The 26,279-nt window shown below is 34.9% G+C and overlaps 3 protein-coding genes and 1 long non-coding RNA gene across 8 annotated transcripts in view; 1 reads left to right on the forward strand and 3 right to left on the reverse strand.

Moving 5' to 3' along the window:
- On the reverse strand, nucleotides 1-5,424 carry LOC132707439 (uncharacterized). The gene is made up of 3 exons (XM_060679305.1): nucleotides 5,208-5,424; nucleotides 1,251-1,529; nucleotides 1-1,192 (listed from the first exon to the last, which is right to left on the reverse strand). Exons 1-3 carry the CDS (start codon nucleotides 5,275-5,277, stop codon nucleotides 984-986), a joined length of 558 nt encoding a protein of 185 aa, XP_060535288.1. The 5' UTR covers nucleotides 5,278-5,424; the 3' UTR covers nucleotides 1-983.
- On the forward strand, nucleotides 1,597-13,930 carry LOC132707417 (uncharacterized). 4 transcript variants are annotated; one of them, XM_060679275.1, is made up of 7 exons: nucleotides 1,597-2,317; nucleotides 2,401-2,508; nucleotides 11,423-11,928; nucleotides 11,983-12,082; nucleotides 13,346-13,447; nucleotides 13,531-13,686; nucleotides 13,739-13,930. In XM_060679275.1, exons 3-7 carry the CDS (start codon nucleotides 11,426-11,428, stop codon nucleotides 13,790-13,792), a joined length of 915 nt encoding a protein of 304 aa, XP_060535258.1. In that variant the 5' UTR covers nucleotides 1,597-2,317; nucleotides 2,401-2,508; nucleotides 11,423-11,425; the 3' UTR covers nucleotides 13,793-13,930. The 4 variants fall into 4 exon arrangements, with proteins under 4 accessions (XP_060535258.1, XP_060535268.1, XP_060535276.1 ...); XM_060679268.1 differs by lacking the exons at nucleotides 1,597-2,317; nucleotides 2,401-2,508 and adding exons at nucleotides 5,773-10,171; nucleotides 10,223-10,410; XM_060679285.1 differs by lacking the exons at nucleotides 1,597-2,317; nucleotides 2,401-2,508 and adding an exon at nucleotides 5,595-5,679.
- LOC132707449 (uncharacterized) lies at nucleotides 1,797-5,196 on the reverse strand. Its single transcript, XR_009619737.1, has 2 exons — nucleotides 4,984-5,196; nucleotides 1,797-2,824 (listed from the first exon to the last, which is right to left on the reverse strand). It is a non-coding gene; the product is annotated as an uncharacterized LOC132707449 (long non-coding RNA).
- LOC132707400 (uncharacterized) overlaps nucleotides 13,899-26,279 on the reverse strand; it is a 16,340-nt gene continuing 3,959 nt past the window's right edge. Inside the window, exons 4-8 of one of the 2 annotated variants that reach the window (XM_060679249.1) lie at nucleotides 25,163-25,473; nucleotides 18,226-18,397; nucleotides 18,020-18,169; nucleotides 17,811-17,956; nucleotides 13,899-14,156 (exon numbers count right to left, since the gene is read on the reverse strand). In XM_060679249.1, coding sequence (XP_060535232.1) covers nucleotides 13,899-14,156; nucleotides 17,811-17,956; nucleotides 18,020-18,169; nucleotides 18,226-18,397; nucleotides 25,163-25,473 — 1,037 coding nt within the window. Of the gene's footprint in view, nucleotides 14,157-17,806; nucleotides 17,957-18,019; nucleotides 18,170-18,225; nucleotides 18,398-25,162; nucleotides 25,474-26,279 lie in introns of both variants that reach the window. The other variant, XM_060679256.1, reaches the window with a different exon arrangement.

The following is a 26,279-nucleotide window of genomic DNA, read 5'->3' on the forward strand; positions in this document are numbered from 1 at the left end:
GGCAAAAGCAACTTCCCTGATACATTTACTTTATTAGTACAAATCACAAATGATTTCACAAGTTTTGTTGACACCGGGTGAGCTTTTGCAGCGCAAATTTCTCTGTCAGCAGCATCAGTTAGAAAAATGTTCTCAGATTTTTTGAATACACAAATTGCTTTTGAAACCATTTTTACAACATAAAATAGCTGTTTAAAATACTTTATAAAGACACCAGAAAGAAACAATGTGAACCAAAAATAATACTGTTGAATACTGCAATTATTTTGTAACTTTTCTAGTGAGAGTGAGAAACAACTTTAAAGAATTTAATTCAACACAAAAAAATCATCAAAACATTGAACACATTCATTTTTGACATAATGGGTATCAAAATTTTATTTTTGTTTCTGTTAAAATAATTTTTGAAGTAATATTAATATTTTGCGCAAATTAGTATATAAGGAGTCTTTTAACATGTGAAATTCGAATTTGATTTTGGTATCGCTTTACAGGGCTTTTTACTCTTTTGAAATGTCTTAACTTTTTGCACGTATTGCATAAATTTTTTAATATAAAAAATAGATTTTTTTCCGGTTGAAATCCCCAAGAAACCGTATTTATTCAAATTGGTGGAAAAATATCTCGAGAACTGCTGTCCATAGCAACTTATACAAATATATACAAGTATGGACAAAAAAATTAGGACCTTTTAAAAAGTGAAGGAATATGTAGGTGCAGCAATATTAAAATCAAATTCAAATTTTGCATATAAAAAAGTACGAATACCAATTTCCATCTAAATCTCAACATTATTTCAAATATTATATAAATAAACTTTTTGTTTCTTAAATTTAAGCTACATAATTTAGTAGCCGTGTGTATTTTGATTCTAAATGGCATCCTTAAGTTGACATCTTACATTTAAGTACCAAACGATAGAACTACTATTGCTAATTTGGCTAACGTTTTATGGTATCACTATTCTAAAATCTCCACAGCTGTTACGCGTCCGTCTCTCCATCTGAATCCTCAGCCTGTTCCTCGGGCGTCCTCAAATCAATGGCAAGCCTTTTCATTGGCTTGCCCGACTCTATAGAAGCCTCTTTCACCTTTCTGCCGTAATCTTGAAATGTCGCAGCTAACGCGTACGTAATTTTCCTCGCTTGGTCTCTCGAATCGCAAACGAAGCTGTGGCAGATGAATGGATTCGCTAAAGTATTAATTCGACTTCAAGGACCGTTTAAAATTTTAAGAAAATTCCTTTTTACCGCTCTTGAGGGTTTCGTCGACGACAATTATCATACTGAACACTCGGGTGTATACCAAATCCTGTACGCCATAGGAAATTACGTCCACAGTAAAAGAGGTGGTTTCCGAGGGGGATTTTTTGTTCGACTTTTGAGTGAAGGAAAATCCATTTTGGGAGACGACCACATCGACCAATGGCAATATTTCTCCGGGTCGTAGGTTTTTCGCCATCGAGACTAGGTGATCAACGGGCTTTCTCGTATGTTTTATGCCCCATAGTCCTCTGGCTGGACAGTTACCTAAAAAAAATCGATATACATATTACGATTTATCAAATTCACTTCAAATTTGAAAAGAATCCCTTACGCTTTGTTTCTTATTGCAAGAAAGTCATAGTAGTACATCCGTGATTATTCAATTATCCTACTCTATAGGCGCAGCATTGTTTAGTCTGACACACGAAAATGGCAATGACTCTAATAACGCTATTCAAGTTTTTATCTGCTGGTAGGCATTTTTGGGCCATTAAATCAAACCGGTCCAGGGTAGTAGTAAAGAAATTGAAACACAAAATATATGAATATATTCGGCATAATTGTAATTATATAAATAATAAAAACATATCAAATAAAATTAGTCGTCAGAATAGTTCGAATCAGCTATCACTATCATCCACCGATATAATATGGTATTACGAGGTCCCAAGGTTTTTTATAATTATATTCCACTTCAAGCACATGATTAACACATTCTCTCCAACTGCTATTAATTCACCCGGACTTTAAATACATCATTTACATGGGCGGATACTTTTGAGATTATATTATTGGGTCAAACTTCGTTTTTTAATTCATCCATATAATTTCTATATAAGGCATATATGGGGGTATATTACCTGATTTTTTGTATGACCTCATCTATAAAATAAGTTGTATCATACGATTTGGTTCTTAATACTTCAACCTGTTGTTTTTTTGTATCATTATATTCAAAATAAAGGTCGTGCCGACTAAAGAACTCTTGCAGTGCCTCTTTTTTGCTGCTGATCGTTGGTACTTTTTAGCTAAAGTGCTGTGATATCCTGATGGTAATCTAACGTATTTATTTTTTTTTGCTGCGTTTGGCACGCAACATGCCAGCCACAGTGTAAAGTAGATATATTTTTTCTAGTTGCAGGTGCATTCCTAATTCAGTTCGTTGAAGAATTTTGTCATGGGTGTCGAACCAAGTCTCGTGTAAATAATATATATTTCATTTCTCTACACGAAAGTGATAACGGTAAGTAAAATAATATTGTCTCGTTTGGTATATTTAATGCAACTACGCCAGTCAATATTTTGAAATCTAAATCCGATTTTGTGCAGAAATCGGCGTAATGTTTTAGCGCTGAATCGGATTATTTTCATACATCGCATACGCTTCCCTGCGAATCCACTCCGCATTGCCATTTCTAAACACTTTTATTATGTCTTTGTCACATCGTTCCGTCCTTTCTAGTGAATCATTATTAAGGAATCGACGCGAGGTTGACCGTGGAATGCCAGGTACCTCTTTGTCCTCCCAATGGAAACTTCCACGCGTTCTAACGTTAGACCTGCAGAGAAATTTTGCATTAACAAATATAAATTAATAGCAGATTTTTGTATATTAAACAGTTTCTTTAAACCTAAACACGTAGAAAGTAGGTTAGCACATTCTTTTTGGTTCGTTACTCTCCTGCATAGTCGAAATTTTTGTCAACCCATCATCTAAACATAACAAATAATGATTGTAACACCAATAATGGCAAGGCGCAAATGATTTTAAATTTTCTAAGGTGTCAATACTATTAAAATAAAAATACCCCGCTTGTAAATCGGCGTTTGGTTTATTGAGAGTAAAGAGCCTTCCGTTTATGATAGGTCAGGCAAGTTATGACCATTTATCGTGTGCCGACCTAAACCTTTAATGATTGTTAAGGTCCCTGAGACACAGATCTAAACGGACAGATAGTTCATCTCCTTGTGGCGTAGTGTTTAAAATTAGATTTATATTTACTCTTCTGCAGACAACGTTCTCTTTTGAAAGTGACCAGTGTTTTTGAATTTTTTTCTGAGAAATGCATTAGTGACGCTACGCTTTCTAAAAATAAGAAAATTATTATTCTCAGAATGTACAAAATAGTTGAAATTTTACAGTTAATAATATAGCGAAAAGAAACTTTAATGAATTAGGATGAAAAAACTGGACAACATAATATCGGAAATGAAAAAGCATGATTTCATTCTGCCCATGAGGAAAAAGAAATTGTAGAAAACTTTGAAAGAAACGAATTTTCATTACGAAAAAACTCAAAACAGAAAATTACTTTTCATAAAAAAGACGAAATTGTCTGCTGGCTGCGACGATATTTGAGAGCAGAACAAACCCGTTTCGAAGAAAAAACGGGAATATCTATGATGTGCACGAAACGTGGGTAAATGAAGGATATACCGTTGGTAAAACATAATAGGATAAAGATTTAAAAAGCGCTAGGCAAGGTTCCACTGGTCCGCTGGAACAAAAATACCCTTGCAAAAAAGTAAAAGATTAATAATTACTCACATTGGTAGCTGATGACGTGCTAGAAAACACCGCAGAGAACCTTATTATTTATCTGGACTGCAACGACTATGATTCATCCGACTTTACAAATGACGTAGTGTAAATAGTAAATTTTTTCAAATAATAATCTTACATATCGCTATATTTTCATTCACCAAACTCCTCGTTCTCTTTCTATGGCATGCAAATTAGTTCGACTGTAATTTACGAACGTTTGGAGGTGTGTAGGTCTTAAAAACTGACGCATCAAATTTATCGGACACTATCGTTGTAATTTGTCTGAAATTTTCGATATAACCTTTAAGTTGGCCACCCTGTTTAATGATCGATGTATATTTTATAGTATATTTTATTACTTTCTCGCATTAAGAAACTAGATATTAATATAATCAAGATAAACTTGATCAGGGAGCTGGAAAATGAGTGGGCTTTCAAAACAATTTTAAGAATGTGTTTTTTCTATTTATTTTGCAAAAATAAACAATTTTACAAAAGTTAACTTTTGTAATTTCGTCAGTTAATCCAAAGACCTAGAAAAAACACCGTATGCAGGTCATCAGCGTGGAATAATGCACAGAAACAATATCTGAAGTTAAAAGCCATATAAGTTTATTTAGATCAGTATTTGGAAATATTTTTCGGAAGCTGAGGTCTTGTTCATAGGAATCTTAATTGGATCTGCTGCAGAAATAAAAAAATAAAAAACATTTTTGCATTGTGCCTTCAAAACTCTAAGTAAAACTTCTTTACATGCTTCTTACATACATTTCCCCCTTAAATTATACAAACTTAATTTGAAAACGTTCCTTGAGTTATGTCCATAACATAGAAACTCATGTTTTACATATTTGTATTTCGGATCAGTGGGACTTTTCTTTCAATGTTCAATCCATTACGAATTGTGAATTAAACAACGCACAGTAAGTTCATGATTGTTTCGTCCTTTAAGTTTAGCCAAGATTAATGTAACATCAGGGCAAGAGAATTATACGACGGAAAAGAAAGATAATTTTTTTTACCAAAACTAGAGAGTAAAATAATCAGACGGCGACTGAACGTCTGGGCAACAATAAATTATTGGTTAGCCTATGATGCCCGTCTAACGTCCTAAAGCAAGTCTATCACTTTAGGTATTATTAACTTAGAAATTAACGTTAACACTTAACTTACACAAAAGTAACTCAAATTCAACGTCGGGATAGATAAAGTTGTGGTCGTAAGTCAGAAAAATGCTATTGGGGAATCGTTACCATTTACCAACAAAAAATATTTATTGAGTAAAGCGGCAACACGGCGCAGTAATCTATACTTGATAAAACCATAACGAATCGATAAGATTCGAGACTGGCAACCTGTCGAATTTTCTTTTCCGATATTAATTCGACCATACCCACCTAAGTATTTAATCTTAAAAGTCATAGGCAGATCGTTCACTGTTATGAGGGGTACTTCTTTATCTGTCATTGTTGGCGATGTAACTCACGCATTAAATGTAGCTAACTGTTCGTTAATATCACACGCGCACGCACTACTGTTCACCACCAACCAGCTGCCCCTACATGCTGGCCCCCATTTGCGACATCCTGCGTGTTATGTGTTCGTTCCGCTCAAAACCGCCGCTATTTGTCATTCGATTATAATCACCTGTTCATGTACCTATCTGGAATGATATTCTCCCCACTTCGATCCTCGTTATCTTCATTATTTTGCATTAAAGGGAGATGAATTTAAAAAATATATACGAGCGCATCTAGCGAAACATCAGTTTCCGTTTAAACAATAACGTTACGTTCACACGTTTAACAATGGGCACGGTGGAGTCCTTTGTTCAAAATTTAGTCCTCTGCTGATTTTACCAAACAAAATGTATGCGTCATTTGCTTGGTCGACCATTCTCTACTTCCAGTGTTTAATAGCTAAATAGTTAGTCCTAGAGAATATGTGAGTCATGAACATACTATAGCGGGATTCTTTTATAGCTGAATAATAATCCATTTTAGCGAAAAATTTTAAATTTTTATTATTAATATAAGTATTATTGCGTCTTTATTGTCCAAAAAGCAGGACAGGCTGACTGCTAGCTCTCCCAACTGTTAATCTAATCAGTATCCCTCACTGTTAAAGCCTGGCCATGAACTGAATCATCATATGATAACCATTATTTCACGATTTGGATAAAGTTTATTACAAAATTCAGAGGGTATTGACATAAAATATTAACATGTTTTATGAATCGTAGGTTAGTGTCCATCCACAGCTCCGGATATTTTGTCACAGTTTTAAACTCTATATCAACCTTATTCATTGTTAATTTCAGGGTATTTTTTACCTATTTTTGTGGTCCAAATAATATGGCATAAAACTTTGGGTTACAGACTGAAGATATACCTATATCTTTGTAGCTGCATCAAATACTCCATTTGCTTGAAAAGAATAAAGCAGTTGGGAATCCTTAGCTTAATTATTACGAGATACATGTTTCAGAACCGAGGGAAAGTCAGACAAGTATGCTGAGAAACGGTCCCAAGATCGCGGCATCAGGGTACTCTTTATGTCATGCTAGATTTACTATTGGTATAGACAACCTATTACGATCTCCTGTCAATGTCAGAGTTTAGTTACTTTAGTGACTTATCTTGAAAACCAAAAAAAAAACTTTTAGCACAGAACTTCATTATCAGCAGTATCAAAAGCTCAACTGTAATCAAGCAAAATCAAACAAAATGCTTTATTTCGATCCGTCTGACAAAGCATGTTATAAGATATTTTAGTAAGCGCAGTAAGACATCCAAAAGATTTACGAAAACCTGTGTAACTATAATAATTTTGTTCTTGAATAAGAAATCACTTATCTGTTGATAGAGCAGGTAAGATGCTAATTGTTCTTAACTGTGTAATGCACATATTTATGATGTGTGTTAAACCCAGTAGCATTAGTTTTTATAGAAGTCAAACAATTTTTAATATCAGCCTGACTAACCTTATTAAAATTTAAATTGGAATTTAATTGGTTTTTTGAAGTTGAAGTTGTACTTCAGTTGGAAAAACACAATGCATAAAAATAATCTTATGGTTGGTTAGGTGAGATGGTAAAGCACTATTTTTTTTATTATTTGGAGAAGTTAAGTTTGCAGAATTAAAATATAAGTTGCCGTACTCTATCGGACCTTTTATGTGTTGAGATTTAAGGGGGCCGTGGCCTCTTCTCCACCACGTGTTCGGGATTACGAGGGAACCCTGATTGTATGTTTGTTCCGCATGTAGCACGTCTATATACGCGAGGTTTCCAAAAGTATAATATATTTATAAATAAATAATATGACGCACTTAATAAAGTTATTTTCTCCACTAGGATGCTTGTTGAACCCTAAATAATTCCCGCATGTTGTTCCATGCGGTTTGTGTAAATATCCATCATTAAAAGAAACGAAAGCACAGGTAGTCCAATTTCTCTTATTAATGAAGATTTGCTTTTTCAAAAAAGTGATATTTTACCATATGTTCAAAATCAGGTTTATTTAGGAATAAATAAGTCACAGTTACATATACAAAGACATTATATTAGTAAATGGTTGTAAATTGGAAATCACTTTTCATGTTGTTCCACAAGAAACAGAAATATTATTAGGTCGAAATTTTATTAGGGCTTTTAGTTTATTTGTTTAAATAGTGACTATTAAAAAGAAACGTAAGTCAAATTCAAAATTCTCAAATAAAATTAATAAACTTACATATATGTATCGATCATGTATTTATCTCTGAGAAATGGATAAAACATGTGGAGAACAGTATCTTTCGACTATCTTCTCGACCATCTAAACCTACTGTTAATTATAAATAAAAAAATAATTTTAAACCTAATTGTCACCAGTCGTTTTATAAGCAACATGAAACCAAAAGACATGTTGATGAGCTTTTGGAAAAAGGAATTATAAAGCCTTCAGGGTCAGAGTATGCGTCGAAAGTTGTTTTTGTGAACAAAAAAGATGGAACATCTAGAATGTGTATTGATTTTCGAGAATAAAATAAACACGTTTTGAAAGATAATTTTCTTTTACCGATTATTGAAGAAAAAATAGAAAAATGATAAAATAAATCTTATTTCACAAAATTAGATTTAAAGACTGCATTTTATAACGTGAAAGTTCGTGCCAGTGATACAAAATACTTTCGTTACTCCACATAACCAGTATCAATTTTTAAAAGTTCCTTTTGAGTGCTGTGCATTCCGCTGATTTTTAAATTTAATTTTCAGTGAAACTTATTCGAAGCGGAAACGTTTTGCTCTATATGGACGATTTATTTATCGCCACATCTGATTTTGAATCTTACATTAAAATTTTGTCAGCTGTTTTTAAATTACTTAAAGAAAACTTAATTCTAAAGGCTTTTCACCTAATAATGATCACATAAAATCCGTTGTTTCATTTTCCAGCCCGAAAAACCAAAAAGGGTTACCTAGCTTTATTGGCTTAAATTCATATTTTCGTAAATTTACTCAAAATTTTAAAATCTTATGAATTAATGAAACATAATTCTGAAACGAACTGAAGTGTTTAGATATAGTGTATTCTATAAAACGTTTTAATGTTTACCTCCAAGGTATACCGTTTAAAATAGTAACTGATTCGGATACTTTTCATTTAATAAAAAGGATATTGTCCCACGAACTATGAGATGGGCTGTATTTTTGAAATCTTACAACTATACTATTGAACATATTGAACATAGTCTGCATCAAGTACGTGTCAATATATTTTGGTGCTCGAAAAAATTTTTTTATAAAAAATCAAACAGCAAATTGATCCTGATATCACGGAAGTTCGAAATATTATGGATGAATTAGAATCTCAATTCCAAGTAAATTATAGAAATTGATTTGATTATATTAAAGAGAAAAAATCTGGAAATTTATTATTTTATGTCCCTAGGTCTCTAATTCCTAACATTATTAGAATGTATCACGATAAGGTTGGTCACGTAGGTGGAGAAACAACTTTCAAGCTAATTTTAAGCACTAACTGGTATCCAAAGCTGTTTTCATGTGTCAAACAGTATATTTTAAATTGTTTAAGATGTATCACCAAATTATTGTAAAAGGGCGGGCGAACTTCACAATATTCCCTAGGGTAATATACCTTTCGTTACGGTTTACATTTACCATTACGGTCCACTAGAAAAATGTAGTAATAGAGATAAATTTATTTTTGCTATTATCGCTCGTTTTAAAAAATTTTCCCAAGTAAAACTGCTAACGCAAAAGAGGGTATAAAACATTTGAAAGAATAGTCTGACGCATATAAACGATTAATTTCGTGGTAATGTGTTTACTTGAAACGCCTTTCAGGAATTCCTGAAGAAAAGAAATGAAATTATACAGAATGTTTTAATTGCTACCGGTGGTGGTTATCTGAATCTCCAGAACTTTGCAAACAAAAATTAAAACAAGTAATTAACAACACAAACCGCTAAAGTACGGGGGAAGCTCCAAGTAAATTTCTTTTATATGCATATCAAAACGGATTTTGTCACGATTCACTAAATTCTATGCTAGAGACAATATATGAATGGATTGATCTTCAATCCTTAAGAGATAAAGCTTCACGAAATATCGAGAAGAGTCAAAATTATAACAAAATTAGATATGATAAATCAGATAGTAACGATAAACATTGATTTAGAATTTTATTCGCTACAAACTGACATTAAGAAAAAATACGTACAGGGTATAATTATCATAACCATAATTTGAAATCAGTTTGCCAATGTGTCAGCCTATAATTTGCTTAATTTTGATAAACAAATAGTTGAAGATTTGGCTACAGTTTTGTATGTGAAACATTTCTAAAGTTCAAAATTCGACAGAATATATTTTTCTAATAAAACTTTTATCATTTTAAAATATACAGTTCCTAGTATATTACTCTATATGTAACATAATTAACAAAATAAATGATTCTGATATATCGTTTTTTGGACAATATTTTATACGAGAACGAAATAGTGTGTATCATGACCACTCAAATTCTGTCGCTCCATTTAGGTGTAAAATTAGGTAACTAGGTACGCCTATGACGTCAGCTGATGTCATCAGGTCACCTAGGGCAACGTCAGTGCTACATCAAAATGATTGTTGGGGATAATGTACAAATATTTTCAAGCCAGCCCTGCGTTTAATGCGTTTTCGGATATAATTTAATATGCCAACTATCATTTCGATGTTTGCACGGGCTTTATTAACGGAAAATAACGTTCTCGGATGTTTATAATACCTTTTTGAGAACTTCAAGCAATAATGATGTGGACTAAATATTATTAAGCGAGTTAGCGTCCGTTCCTATCATAAAAATGTTAACAGGTAGTAAAAAATTATGAAATGTATCGTTTTATATTATATTTTATATTGAAGCGGAATTGCTGCCGACCATATTCATATTCTCACAGAAAATATTCACGTACAAGATATACATGAGGTCAATGATATATTCGATTTTAATTGGAATTGTCTTGTTGTGCTGGGAGGAGTATTACATGCTGCTTAATATCAAGGATCTAAGTTTTTCCCAGTACGCACCGTACCATTATTTGTGCGTTTACGTAAGTTCGTTATAACCCAACTCTCAATATTTTATATTTTGAAATGGAAACGGTTACTTTTAGATCACCTATTTTGTAAAATCTTAGAGTCTCCGATTAAATAAGCACACTAGCCAATCCTGTATCACATCCTTTTATTATGTCACTGAGAACCGTTACCAATGCAACCGCGCTATTATATCATTTTCTGAAGCCCAATTGCACTTTCCGTATATTATTAAAATCAATATTCCATTATCTGTTTGTAATAAACATTTTCAGAAATTTTAGGTTGTTAGTAAATCGAACTTCCTGACATTTTGCTATCAAACAGAGCAAGTTCGACGTATCAACAACCGATACAAGAAGAATGCTGAAGATTTGTAAATAGTGTTACAGAACCCTGTGGAAGTTTTTTTGAAAAATTTAGAGAGAAGTAGTAAGATACTAAATCAGAAAAATATTTATTATCATTATTTTTAGATAAGAGATTTCCCAAAGTCATCTTCCATAAATGAGAGAAATATTGTCTTTCCGTACGTGTATTTAATTGAATTTAAGAGAACCTCATCTAGAGACGTGATTTAAACTAAAAAGATAAATTTCAAAAATAAATATTCTCGTTCTAAAATTTGTCAGCCACACCTTCAAAATAGGTTACATCAAGTACTGGTTTGAAGAAATATAATATCCTTCATAACTAGCTTCAGATTATCAAATAACAAAGAAACGAATTACCTATATCTTTTTCTGAAACAATGCCACAGCGAGTTTTTTTAAGTCATACAAGAAATGCTCTGGCTTAAAAAGTGTAGCTCAGCCAATCCACATTGATAAAAAGAATTGGATCAGTCAGCGTAGAATGTAGCCGTCGAAATTCTAGTTATTTCTGAAAGAAATTGGGTGGACAGGACACTATAAAAAAGTTCACATTCATCTCAGCAAGACACACTATTTCCTTTGCCATAGGCCACACTGTCGAGAATATATCATCCAGATCATTCACGAAATTATTTGTTGCGACTGTTTTCAGAACATGTGCTGTCGGTTCGCCATCGTATGGAAGCATTCTGATCCTACAGCAATCGCACTATTCAAAAGTATTTGCTGGAGTTCCGACTCCGTTGACCTAAAGACGCAACAGAATATCCGGAAAGACGCCAACTATGTCGACAATCTTTTCAAGATGCAATTGGTCTCTGCATTTTTGTGCACAGTGATCTTCCACGTGGATTTCGTCAGGCTGAGGGAAATGAGCATCTCTATATTTTACGTCAGCCAGTATTTTCCGCACCTGGAAACCGCTGTCATCTTCGCGGAGATTACATTGTGGATATACGGGAGCCTGGGTATGATTCAGTGCCCATTTATGTTGTTCTACTACATTATACACACCGTGTATCAGCTCGAGATGTTTAATGCTTATATAACGAAAACCAGATCCGTAGGTTACAAGTTTTCAGCTGAGAGTGCAGCATTTCAGAAGCTGCAGCGGAAGAGGTTGATTGACCTCATTGATCGTCAACAAGAGATCAAACGGTAATTTTACAAATACGCAAACAGCAACATGAAATCTTGTCTTGGATCTTTCAGAATGACGGTGCTCTATCTAAATATTTTTTCCAACAGTGCCTTTTTTTACACCGTAGTAGCGATGCTTACGTCATTAGCGGTACTTTTTTACATATTTTACGTAAGTGTAATCTAAGGTGTCGAATGTTTGGGCGATAACGGTCTACATTTTCGATACCTTTTCAATTAAAAATTTGTTGGGGAAGCTCCTCGGCTTTGGGGTAAAAGGGAAAAGTAGTAACCGTTGATACCTTTACGAGTTGGGAAGTTTAGAAATGCATGTAAGCCGGTGTCATAAACTAATTTTTTTCTTAATAAAAGCAACTTAGAACAGCAAGCATTTTTAAACGAGACTTAGTCTGAAAATTTCCGTTAAGTGAAACTCAAGTTATAGAAAAGAAATATGCAACCGATTCAGAAAGGAGTAATAAAACATCAATAAGTATGCAAAGACTACGGAGTTACCCCGAGATTACTTACAACCACTTGTAAAATTCTTTCCTTTTATCGGGTGCAGATACCATCTGAGTTTCAGTCAATTGGATCAAAATCCCACGTTTGGCCTACTGTTGTTACTTTAACGACACTAAAATAATAAACAAAAAATAATAAAAAATCTAGACTAAAAGAACATGAAGAGCTTTAATACAACTATACATAAACTCACGAGCACTAGCCGAAACTAATCATGAAACCGGACATTAAATCTGATTCGATTAAAGTAAAATTCTTGTATTTAATCAAAGAAAAATCCTAAACAACCAACTCAGCAACTCAGCGAATCATTCATTCGACAATGTTCAGGTCCCTCCCCCAAACAGTATATTAGCAGGTACAGAGTAAAACGGATCGTTTCAGTTAAAGTGAAGTTAATTGACGAAACATCAGCTAGTTCAATTCATCAACAAACGACCCAAGAGGAATCCAGAAAGAAAATTTGTAAATAATAGTACTGAATCAGCGGGAATTTATTTTATCATTTCACCAAAATAGTCTGCTTGAAAGGTTAATAAACTTTTGTCCCTTCCATTTTCTTGAATGCATCTTAATACCCGTTGACACGCCTTCTATGAAAGCTTGGCGAACTTTTGCTCTGCCACATTTCCTTCACACATAACCTTCACTAATATATGTCTATCAAGATAATGGATTGTCTTCTGTTCTCTTCGGTACTTATCCTTACTATACTTTATACTTATACCGAACAACTTCATTGCTTTCCAGTAATATAACCAGGTAAGATGGAAATGAAAACAAAGCCTATTTATTGATTCGAATTTCGAGTAAAGATCAAAAATATTTGCTACAGCTTACACCGAAATTGGGCCAAATTATTACTCTACATTTTTCTAAAATAGAATACAAATTTTTAACGATATTTTAGGATGATAGTGAGCACTATCGTGCGCACATGTTGCTTCTAATCAGTTTATATACAACAGTTATGTTCGTGGTTATGAAATACGGCCAACGATATGAAGATGAGGTTAGTTAATTCGGGTTTCATTATTTAGAAAACCGTAACTTAACTTCAAATCCAGATTTTAATTTGAGCGCTATTTTTTGTAGTTTGAAAACGTTTTTCTGAACCTTTCTTCAGAACCTTGGTATGACTGGAATACTCTAAATCGAAAAATCTACATGACAATGTTAATGAAGTCGCAAAAACCCGAAACTGTGAGAATGGGCAAGTTGGCAGACCTGAATTGCGTCTTTGGGAAAAACGTAATTATTCAAACAAGAACGGTAATGTATAAATACACGCGTTGTTTTGCAGATTTTTCAAGGAATTTTCACTGTCGCCAATATGTTCAACAGTTTACAAAATTAGACCCCCACAAGGACCATCCGATCGAACAAAATAAAGAATTTCGTCATTTTTGATGTGTATAATGAAAAATATACCTCTTATATATAAAAATAAATATACGTATGACCTAAAAATCAACCGGGGGCAGATCTGGAGGCGTTTTGGTTCTTCGTCCTAGAAGAGGCCTGGTCAAGCCCCTTTCCAGATCCCGATCTCTTCCTTGTTTAATAGCCCGGTGTCGCAATGACCCTTCGAAAGGAATATTCTTATGAGGCGAGTGATTTTCGCGGTAACCGCTACTCCATAGAAGCATTACGACAACCAGGAGCACTATAACGCCGAAAGCCACGCCCACGTAGACTTTAAATAGGTTCGTGTCACTATACTGTAAAGAAATTTAATGAAAATACAGATAACGATGTATAGAGTTTTAACTATAAGCTTAAAGTGACATCATCGATTGCAATTGTTATTCCTAACTATTTGGATTAGTATGCAATAAAACGGCGAGGTTTATTTTCTTACCTCCATTTAAGTTGATTAGAACTATTCATAACGTCAAGATGTGGGTCCCTATTCTTATGCATAGTTGACGTTTTAGGTGTAGATTAAGCAGAAGGTTTTGGTGGCTTCAAGTTTTCTAAACAAAAATCACACCTGGTTGTTGTTCTGGGGCGCAAAATCTATAATCTGAGAGGTAAAATCGATGTCATTCTAGTTCAAGCACCTCACAAATATTGTTGTTCTTCTTGCAACCGATTCCATAGTTGAATCATGGTCGGCTAGTAGACCGGTTATTAGCGTTTTAATTACTGCATCTCCACCACGTTCCGTTTTGTACTCACGTTTCCTCTAGATTATCAATGGTACTAGAGGTATTTTTCTTGAATTTATTGAATAGTCGAAGTACTTCTTCGTTCGTTATTCTATTCACCCGGTTAAATCTCAAGATTCTCTTGTACATCCATCCTGTATCAAATGCTTTAGTAGAGCTTCTCTTGACGTCTCTGCTTCAACAGTGTAGGATGCGTCTTGATGGTATTCTCCGCCATTATTTTTAGGGTTTCCGTATACGACTAGTCTGATGCTGTAACCTTATAGTTTTTAGCTAATACGATATTGCTTTTTCCGCTTCTTTGCGAGTCATCCGGACATCCGCTTTCAACATCCGTTATATTCAAATGGTTATTATCGTCGTAAAACCGTTTGGTCATATATTCTTGCCATCTCTCCAATTGTTTTTGTTCAAAATCCTGTTTTCCTGTCTATCCTCAAGATCGTTTTGTATCCTTTAAGCGTTTTATGTAAATAAAATTGTAATATGTATGTAACAATGTATATTGTCCTTATGTTGCCAGTCTAACAACGATCCTTAATTATACTATCAATGCGGTTAATTTTATTCACTTTACGGCACTTTAAACTTAATGTAAAAACTGCGTACCGGGTGTTTCAAATTCGCTTCTCACCATTGCGATATCTGAGACGTTATTTTTAAAATTTTATTTTATAACAAGGTACCCTAACATGATGAACTAACTAATTATCTCTTAGCTTCAAAAGAGTAAGTAAGTAGAATAAGTACATTTCTAATTAAAAGAAAAAAAAAATAGTTTGAGCAAAAAACTCTTACTGCTTCATTCCTAACCGAATTGAATGACAAATCTGTGAACACAAATATAATTTGTACTATATCTAGACCCATGGAACAAAGGAGGCGTTCTAGTTATTACCAGCCTAGTATTAAAAGATAATTTTTCTAATAGTTTTGGACACTCTACTCTGTTACTAATAATATTATCCAAAAAAATCTCACTGCATACTATTCGCCTAATAAATAATTTCAACATATGATAGAAGTCTTGCTTGCTTCATACGATACACCTAGTAGATTGCAGTTATATGTAAAGTCCATGTGAAAAATAATCTTTTTTTGAATGTTCTAAATCTGTTTACATACTTGTTATATTGAGAACTCCAAACTGAAGATGAGACTGCACATAGACGTTATAGATTATGATCAGCGACTTAGCATCTTGAAATTCTTTACTAACCGTTAAAATTAAACCCAAGTCTTTATATGCTTTTTTCACTATGTTTTCAATATGAACTTAAAATTTCAGTTTGGTGTATATAGTTATTCCAAGATCCTTGATATGCTGCCCTTTTTTAATACTTACACAATTGAATTTATAATCCAATGCTATAGTATGTTTTAGTTTACTGAACTTAAGATAGTAATATCAACATAACTGTCAACATTGTCCGCTATGAATATTAGCAGAGGTCCCAAGTGCAATCCCTGGGGTATTCTGGATGATTTAACTATTTAACCCTACATAACTAGAACTAGTATGACTGAAGAATTTTGTAAAGGCAACCGTGCACAAAGAAAAGTTGTGCTAACATGGTATGAACTTAAAATTTCAGTTTGATGTCTATAGTTATTCCAAGATCCCTGATATCCTGCCTTTTTTTGATACTTACACAATTGAATTTATAATCCAATGCTGTAGTATGTCTTAGTTACTGAACTTAAGATAGTAACAGCAACATAACAGTCAACATTGTCCGCTATGATTATTAGCACAGGTCCCAAGTGCGATCCCCGAGGTATACCAGATAATTTAAACAAAACTTGAACTAGTACACAAAGAAAAGTTTTGTTAACATGGTAGGAAGATGTACTTTATTTGACGCCTCACACACATCCTGAACATAAAGTGAGAGATTAGTAGCGTGCTTAATTTTAGAAAATAGCTCCTTTGGTATAATTGCCTCAAACATTTTGCTTGGAATAGAAAGAATTGAGATGGGACGATAGTTACTAACACTCTTGTGAGTAGGTACATTGCATATTTCCAAATAGTCGGGAAGTTTCCTTCTGATAAACTTTTAACATTAATTTAAAATAGCGACATGAGCTGAGATTCCGCACAAGATTTAAAAAAGATCAGGGCCGATTTGCCCGTCCCAGTACCTTGTATAACAGTACTTTGCCTTTCGCCATATCACTGTGAATTAAACCCCATAGAACTGGTATGGCGAAAATAAAAGTGTTTGTAGCAAGGTATAACATTACAACATTAAAATGAGGGACGTTGAAACTTTCTTACGAGAGGGCATAAAGGGAAGAAAAATGAAGCGCATCGAACATGTGATAGAAATAACAAATAAAAGACTGTAGAAAATTTACAAATGAAGTGGTATTGTAAATAGTATATAATAATAATAGCTTTTACAATTTATCTATTCGAGATCCATACAGTGGCGGCTCTAAGATTGCAGGTACTGAGAAACTGTGAAACTTAAATGCCGCTAACATATGGCAGTATCAGGCTGGAATCAAGATGCTATGCTTCCACACACCACACAAATAGTCCGATCCAAAAGAGACCGGTTTTCTACCACTGTTATCAATGCGATATTGATATCTGTTCATCAGAACCTCAACAAAGGGTACTCGGTACACACCTATATTTTTCAGTAGTTGACCGGCTATTCAAATCCTTGGCGCCACTGTCAGGAAGTTGGGACCTCATTTTAGAAGGGTTGTGTCTCCAGGAGTTAATTTATTTATTAAATTTATGTTTGAAACTTGAGTACACTGTAGATTCTGTTCTTGGAAATAGAGTGGAAATTAATGAAGAAATTGCAATGACATTTCAGCATCGCCCAACTCAACAGCTATTCTACTTAATTGAAATTTTCACTAGTTGAAAAATCTATGCACTACCGATACACTTGCAAATCATTCTGCTGGTGGAGTAGATCAAGAAATATACAATGTGGGCCAACCAGCTTGCATAGTTCATAAAATACGTTAAAAATATTGTCTGTAGCCGTTTTTGGGTTATCTCCAAAACGTCCACTTCTTAAATTTGAGGTGGGCGCAGAAGTTGGCAAGCTATAAGTATATTCTCTAATTTCAGACGTATCTTACGATTTCCAAAATAATAATGTTGAGATTCTCATTTGAAACACTTGGTACATTTTATGCTGCATACCAACACAACGTTATTGAAACAAACTTACCTACCAGCATGCGTAGACACATGGCGTCCTCCACTGGTGAAGAGCATTGAAGACACAATTCCGATGCTCGCTCGGGTTGATACTGTCCGGCCGGGCAACTTTTGCAGAATGCTTCGTCTGCGGCACTGAAGGTGTGCTTTGGGCATACCACTGCCAAAGCATAAAAATGGTATTTTCTCCATTATTAAGCGACAAATCTGTGTTTAGACTTACCGCATACTCTTTGCTTGAGACTTTCCAATCCGTATCCACCTAGGCAGCTGACGGCCACTTTTGGAGGTTTTGTGCTGACCGGGCTTTTGGGGTTTCTCGAAAAATACGGAACGAATTCGATCGCACTTGTCGAAGGCAATTTCGAATACACTGTAGTATTAGTCAATTAAAGTGTTACATTTTACAACCAAAAATGTTCTGCTTACCGGGTATATGTTGAATAATCTCCGCATTTTTGTAGACAAGACCGACGATATTAGCGTAAAACCGGAGGGCACAATTGATGTCACAATTCCGCAATTCATGCAACGAGTTCACGAAATGCCCGTCCGGTTTTATTTTAACCGAAATTGACACGTTGTAAATGTTGTCATTTTCCTTAAAAAAAAAGGGAAAATTAAACTAAATCACAAAAAAAATCTGTAAATCGTTAAACGTCCCCAAAATATATCACATTTTTCAAAAAATACTCGAATATTCCTCGAAATTTTAAGCTTCAATCCAATGATTTTGTACGTCTCCAGCAATATTTTGTATTAAAAGAAGATTAAATATGTAAAAATGTAAAAATATCAAAATCTTGCTTAATCCAAAAAATATCTGTCAGCACCTAACTTAAACTTGACCTGCGAACATCTCTTTCCAAATAAAATTGGGAATATGTCAGAAACGATAAGAATTATAATATAAATTTAAAAAAATAAAAAACGCTGAAACACGCCACGGGTCGTCCATGCAAGCTGCTGACTAATGAGGAAGATTGTGTGTGTACTGAACCAACTTGTTGATGATTCATTAACGAGCTGCCTTGGGCAAGCTGCAACTCCAAGGAGTTTTTGACAAAATTATGGATGTCTTAGACAGTGCATTAACAGAAAAAGTCTCCAATTAAAATGTGACAGACAGGTAGATGACCCTGGTTGTGGGGCATTTACAACCGCGGCTCAAAGGACAAGGGAAAAGTAATATACGAGTGGTGTTCAAAATTATTTTAAATATATATAAAAATATATTTTTTTTTAATGAGTGTTAGTTAAGATAAAATAGGATTTCAAAATAAAGGATTTTGATCTTTTTATTTGTTCGCCTTCGCCTTCATGAGGTGATCACAAAAAAAATATCAAGTGTAAAATTAACAAAAATAGTATTTATAGACCATATTCCTGCGTCAGACAGAGTGGTAGACCAAAACCAAAGCCATGGTTCAATTAGAGACGAACCTTCAGAAAGAAATCAGTGAAAAAAAAAAGAAATTTTAAAATGGACCCAAACAACCTGTATATTTATAATTATTCCTACCATACAGAAAACTGCGAACCAGAGCATTATTTTCACGAAAACCTTTACGATACCTCACCAGACGAAACATCTCCAGGCACGATTTCTGAAATAAATTCTCAAATTCAAACCCTGACTTTAGACAACATAGATCCCAATCTACAGTTTCCGGCACAGAACTTCTGTTAAAGCCCCTTCTAATGGTAAATTAAAATAAAATTACACTATATTTTTGACGCTTTACAAAAATTCAAATATAAAGAAATATGACAAATACAAAACATATAAGAAAATATAACAAATCAAAAACTTTTCATTAAATACCACACTTATTCCCTTCGCGATCTTGATATCCAACTTGATGGAATTTTCGGTTTAGATATTCTTGATCACTATCAATGTATAATCGATTTAAAGATTAAAACACTTATAACGAATTTAAAAACAATGCCTTTACATAAAGTAGAACATGAATCTGTTTTAAATTGGTTAAGGCTTTCGCGGCCCGTTGATAAGCTATTATCTTCATTCGGGTTTAAAGGCCGTCGTCGATTGGAATTACTTCCTAACGTTTCGCTAGCACGAGTGGCGAGCTTCTTCAGAGGTCCTTCCATCTCCGATGTTGGACGTAGACTGACGATTTCTCCTGCGCAGGTTGTATTTATGCCGATTGGTGGAGGGCGGGGCTTGTTCCGCTTCGGTTGGTCTCGGGATATCGATCGGTACTGCTCGGGCGTTCCTAAGGATCGGGTTCCAGATTTGGTTGAGTCTAAGGGTCTCCTCCTTTCGGTTGAAATTGTGTGGGTGTTTTTGAATCTCAATGGCTTCCCTGACTAGTCTGTTGTGATAGCCGTTGACCGATGCTAGTAACTTACAGCTCTCAAAGTGTATCCTGTGTTCCCCACTACCCAGTGCGTGTTCAGCCACTGCAGACTTCTCTGTATGTCCTAGCCTGCAGCTTGCTTTATGCTCCTTAAGTCTCGTTCCCATTGATCTCTTGGTAGTTCCGATGTAGACCTTTCCGCATGAACACGGAATGCAGTAGACTCCCGCAGCTGAAAGTGAGCCCCTCTTGTCCTTCGCTGACCTGATGGTCTGCTAGATCTTCTTTGTAGGCTTAAAGATTGTTTTGATGTCGTGTCTTTTCGATACTCTGCCAATCCTGTCGGTGACACTCGGAATATACGGCAGATATGCGTGGGAGGTGGAGGGTCGTTGTTCGGTATCCCGTGATCTTGATGATCTTGAGTTCATTGATCTCTCGATCTCCCTCTTACTGTAGCCATTTGCCTCGAACGCAGTTTTTAGGTGTTCAAGTTCCATCTGGAGGTTCTCCGGTTCGCAAATCCTTCGGGCTCGTTCTGTCAGGGTTCTGATAACCCCATACTTTTGACTTGGGTGATGGTTGGATAGAGCATGCAGGTATCTGTCCGTATGGGTTGGTTTTCTGTAAACTGTGTGGCCCAGCTTCTTACCTCGCTTCCTCACTAGTACGTCCAAGAATGCAAGTTGTTGGTCATTTTCAGTCTCCATAGTAAACTGGATGCTGGGATGCTGACTGTTGAGATGCTGCAGAAAGTTGTTGAGCTTGTCCATACCATGTTTCCAAATCACGAAGGTGTCATCCACGTACCGGAACCATGTTGCTGGCTTGTACTCTGAGGTCTCGATCGCTTTTTCCTCAAAGTGTTCCATAAATAAGTTGGCTATAACCGGGCTTAGTGGGCTTCCCATTGCCACTCCGTCCACCTGTTCGTAGAAGTTTCCCTTCCACACGAAATAGCTACCGGTCAGACAGACTTCAAAAAGTTTGCAAACTGAGGTTGCCTAATGCTTTAGTTAAAGTAAATAACAAAGACGAATTTTTAACTACCATTATTAACGCTTATGCAAACTCAAAAGCTATAGACTTTTCAAATTTATCTATCGCACCTTTTGACAACAATAAATAATGCTTTAAATTTAAATTCCCAAACGTATTGATAGGTGCGGTAGAGTTCAATCCCAGTTACGGACCGACCATTTAAAAAAAAATAATAATTACGCAATTATGTCTTGATTTTTCTGATATTTATAAGGAGAACATTTAAGTTTTACTAACGAAATTAAATATACTACTTACGCGAACAACAGTAGACCGATTTTTAAAGTCGTATAGGTACCCACATGTCCACAAACAAGAGGTATAGTATAATAAAGTCACAAATTAACAAAATACTCGAACAAGGAATCATTCGACCCATCACTTCTACATGGTTTCCCTGTTTGAGTTGTCCCAAAAAAATTGGATGCTTTCATGAAACAAAAATGGCGCTTAGTCATCGACTATCGCAAACTAAACGAGGTCTCTGTCAACTATAAATACTCCCTTCCCAATACTTCCGATCTCGTGGACCAGTTAGGCAAGATATCAGTATTTCACTACTATGGACCTAGTCTCTGGATTTCACCAAATTGGAATTAATCCCAAGAACGTTGCTAAAACTGTATTATCGGTAGAAAATGGTCATTTTGAATTTGACAGTTAACTCCTGGGACTAAAACATTCTGCATCCACTTTCCAATGCCTCATGGACAATATTCTCCTAGTTCTTCAAAACAAACGATGTCTAGTACGCTTCCATACACGAACATGTGCAAAGGTTTGATGTGTTCAAGCGCCTTCGTGGTGCAAACCTCAAACCTGACAAGTATGAGTCAAACCCATTCCCGAAAAAATAAACACTATTCAAAAAATTTCATAATCAAAATCACTGAAAGACGTTTGATCCTGAATTTCGCTTGAATCTCAAAACTTTTAACTAGACTTCTTCAAACAGGCACACCTTTCGTAAACAATTTAAAATGCAAAAACTCATTTAACGAACTTAAAAACACTCATTTATCGAAATTTCGAAGAAACTTTTTTCCTAACCAAAGACGCCAGTGCATTTGCTGTTGATGCAGTTCCTTCACAAGGTCCTATTGGAAAAAACCTCTCCATATCATACTCCTCTAAAACTCAGTGCAGAGACAAAATATTCAACTATAGAACTGGAATTTGTTGCCATGGTATGGGCAGTCCATTTCCGCCCTTATCTCCTCGGAACAAAATTTACTGTCGTTACTGATGATCTTTCTTTAACCTGGTTATTTTCAATAAATGATCCTGGTACGACTATACCATTCTGCATAAGAACGGTAAAAAAAGACTCTCTATCCCGTTTTAAACTTTAAACAGATTTGAGATTGTGTCGATCTCCAAAATAAATTTTCTATCTTTGTATCTAATAACAATGACATTCACCACAGATCATCCAAGTAAGGAAGTAAGGAAGGAATCATTCACGACGACGATTCTAACGATTCAGGCAACAATGACGACAAAGCACAAGCTACCGAAGAATACAACAACTTTGCACATCTTCATAAAACACCTCCCACAAAGATATTCACTTTCTTTTAGCAAACAAAATGATTGATCGATGCTTTTCATAACAGATGTACAGACGATATTTTTAAAGAAGATATAAATTATATATTTAACGAAATTACCATTTTTTCTAGGAAAACCGTCGAAGGTAGAAAATATTATATAATCCCTCTTCCATAAGACGACAATGAAACGGTAGTTCAACACTTATTCTATATTTTATTCACAGCAAAAAATAAATTCCACCTTTGAAAACTATATTGGATTGAAAAGAATTTACAACTTCCGATATTTGGAACACTTAAGCGAATAAAACCAAAATATAAATGACCAACCCTGACTAAAGATGTCGAAAATTTTATTAAAAAGTGCAAAATCTGTCAGAAAATCAAAATCTACCGTAAAAACTTCAGCACACTATTAGTTATCAGAGGAACTCCTAAAACTCCTTTGGAGAGCATTAACCTCAATCTTTACGAATTCCCAGTTCGCAATTAGGTCCTTACCATACGAGATCACCTCTACTTCCCAGATATTGGAACTCCTCTCCGAATACATTGGGACCATGGCCGAGAATTTGTCTTTTTCTTATGTACGATATAAAACTCACTTTCTCCAGCGTTAGCGAATGGATCACTAGAATGATTAAACGACACACTAACAGGAATGACCCGAGCTTATAAGGTCGAAAAATCCAAAATTCATGCTCTTCCGGAGACAATCATCTTCTACAAGAACACAAAAAATAACACGCATGGTTTCTTCCCTTATGAGCTAACATACTTCTCGTAGATCTCAAAAAATCCTACAAAAAACGAAGAAACAATTCACCAAATACACCCGAGACGTAAATGATCACGTGCAGCATTATTATAGAGTCCCACGTACCAGCACTGATCAATGAAAACAATAATCCAAAATTAGGTTTGATCAAGCTGTATCGAGAAATGTCGCTATATATAATGTCGGCGAAAAAGTTAAAGTTTATGTTAAGCTAACTCAAATTACTGATAAACGTCAGAATAAATTTATTGATCCCTATGAAACTCTTGAAATATTTTGAGACGTTAGCAACTGTCAAACATTTAGCCACTGAAGAAATTTCTACAAGCTTAAACCTTATTACAATCACACCCCAATTCCTCATTATTCCAGCAAATAAAACAATAGGCATCTTCTAACACGAAGAAAGGAATTTAAGAGTGCCCAACAACAAATGGACACTGCTAGTATATAAGGAACTAGAACATCTCCCAGAAGCTATACGACATAAAAATAAAATACCCTCCTCTCTCACAGAAATGCTAGACAAAAAGTATTCAAACTCATTTTAGCCACTTAACTAGAATTACTGACTCAGTCAAAGAGAAATTATCAGAAGTTTTTATCGACACTGAAAATTATAATACTAAAATAAAGTTGTTTTCGAATTATGGGTACCATTATTAGAACCCGAAACCTACACATTGTATCGAATTTGACCTATTCCAATTTTGGACAATCGAACTATTTCATATAATTCCAACAACAATAAAATACATTGCGCGTGATGACGATTCTTTACTCTATGTACTGCCTGAAGATCTGAGAAGCTGCAAACAAATTCGCGGTAAAGAAAGAATCTGCTTCAACCTAATGCAGTATCCCATCGATAGAGCACAGTTGCCGGTTACCTCTCAATCGCCTTTAATTATTGGTAATTACCGTATCCAATTCATTAAAATTCCCATTTAAATGTGGAAAAGGAGACCTCGTAGCACAAACGTTATACACAAATTCTCTACATAAACTTATGATCGCTATTCTCACATTCCAGAGAAATTTCAGCCTGCAGGGTTGAAACCCCTGAAACTAAGTAAGACCGACAGCGACAACCTTAACGTGACCGAACACAAATTGCAGGAATATTTAAAAAATTAGAAAAACTACTTCATCAACCAAGTCTTCAGAAAGATTCTCACTGATTGACAATAATTGCAATTATTCTCATCATCTTTACTCCGAAGCCAAGACCCCTGCTTCCGTGCAACTTAAATCGCTAACTCTGAAAAGACGGAATAGTATCCACGCAGAAGTAACTACCCGGGAAGATACCTTTACGAAAAGCTGCAGCACTCAATGGAGAGCTGTTATATTCGGAAATCCTGTTGCCCACACGGGTTAATTGCGCAAGAGTGCAACCGTTGCGAAAATGCAGTGTCAATGTAGCAACATCCGCAGGCGTCGACCCTGTCAGCGCTAGCATAAAACTACTATAAATTCTATTTTGTTGTATGTTGTTGTTATGAATATTTTCATTTTAATTTTGATTTTAATTTAACAATTTTTTTTTCAAGTTATTTTTGAAATATAAAATATATGAATGATCCAAGGTTCTCTGACGGTTTTCTTCACAGATCGCAGAAATTTGTCTATACAACCTTGCTTTAGGAAAATTCAGTTGAATAACTCACTCTCGATATACAACGGGGCCTTGCCACGTCCACGAAGCATGCTTGATTTGCAGAGCCGCAAAGAGCGGGCGCCATCACCTTCGGAAGATACGAATAGAGGATGTCACCGTCTTTAAGGTCACAGGAAACGTTGACCACATAAAAAACGTTCATGCGGACATCGTAGACGGGAAAGGCAACCACTTCCAGCTCATGCGAATGAACTTTAACCGCGTCGTCTTTATCCACTTTGGAGCACGTGTAAATGCCGGCATTTTTCACTGCGACTTCATGCAACGTTAACAAGTTACCCGTTTCGGGCAACTCCTCGCCTGAAACATAATATGTCGTAAAATATAAATGGAAAATTTTGGAAATAATTTTGGCGAATAAGTTTCTTGTGGTGGATTTGTGGATTTTATATATAAAAAAAAACATTTTGTTCTATAATACGCTTTCCTTGCTTTAACTAAACCGTGATAAATTGCAAGAAACACATCCAGGGCATTTTTTCTGCTTGAAAAATATTGCAAACTATTACATAGACTGGGTGACCCAGCGATAGAGTAAAGGAAGTTTTTACCACTGCGGCACTACTAGTGTTAAAATAATATATGCCATAATAACAGATAGTGGATCGTCTAGAGACTAGCTGGTTAGTATGCAAACTATCAATTTGAGTAATGTATAGATTTTTGTTATAGCTTTTATATTAACTATGTATTTTAGATAGTTTTGGTTTGTTGGTTTTATTTTTCTCCATTAAACAGTTAAACAGGAATAAGCTAAGGCTGTCCCCCTGTCTGATGCCTTCTAATGTCGATGTGCTATTTGTGTATTTCCTTTCATTATGTTGTTGTGGGTTAGTTGTCTATAATTTTTGAATATAGGGACAGTCATGATTTTGTGTCATTCTGTACGTATTTTCGATGTTTAATATTTTTAGCTATTTCGCCAACGCAGGTCCGCCATTTTTCAATAGTTCGTTTCGGATGCTTTTCTGTTTTTCATTTTTTTTTTTAATTTTTGTCATTATCTCGTTGAGTGATATTTAATGACTTGTCTTATAGTTTTCCATGTTTACAATTTGTTCGTTGTTATAAGGTCCCTTTCCCCAGATATCTTTGGCAACTGCTAG

Source organism: Cylas formicarius, unplaced genomic scaffold (genome assembly GCF_029955315.1).
Source record: "Cylas formicarius isolate icCylForm1 unplaced genomic scaffold, icCylForm1.1 PGA_scaffold_10__41_contigs__length_53128322, whole genome shotgun sequence".
NCBI lineage: Eukaryota > Metazoa > Arthropoda > Insecta > Coleoptera > Brentidae > Cylas > Cylas formicarius.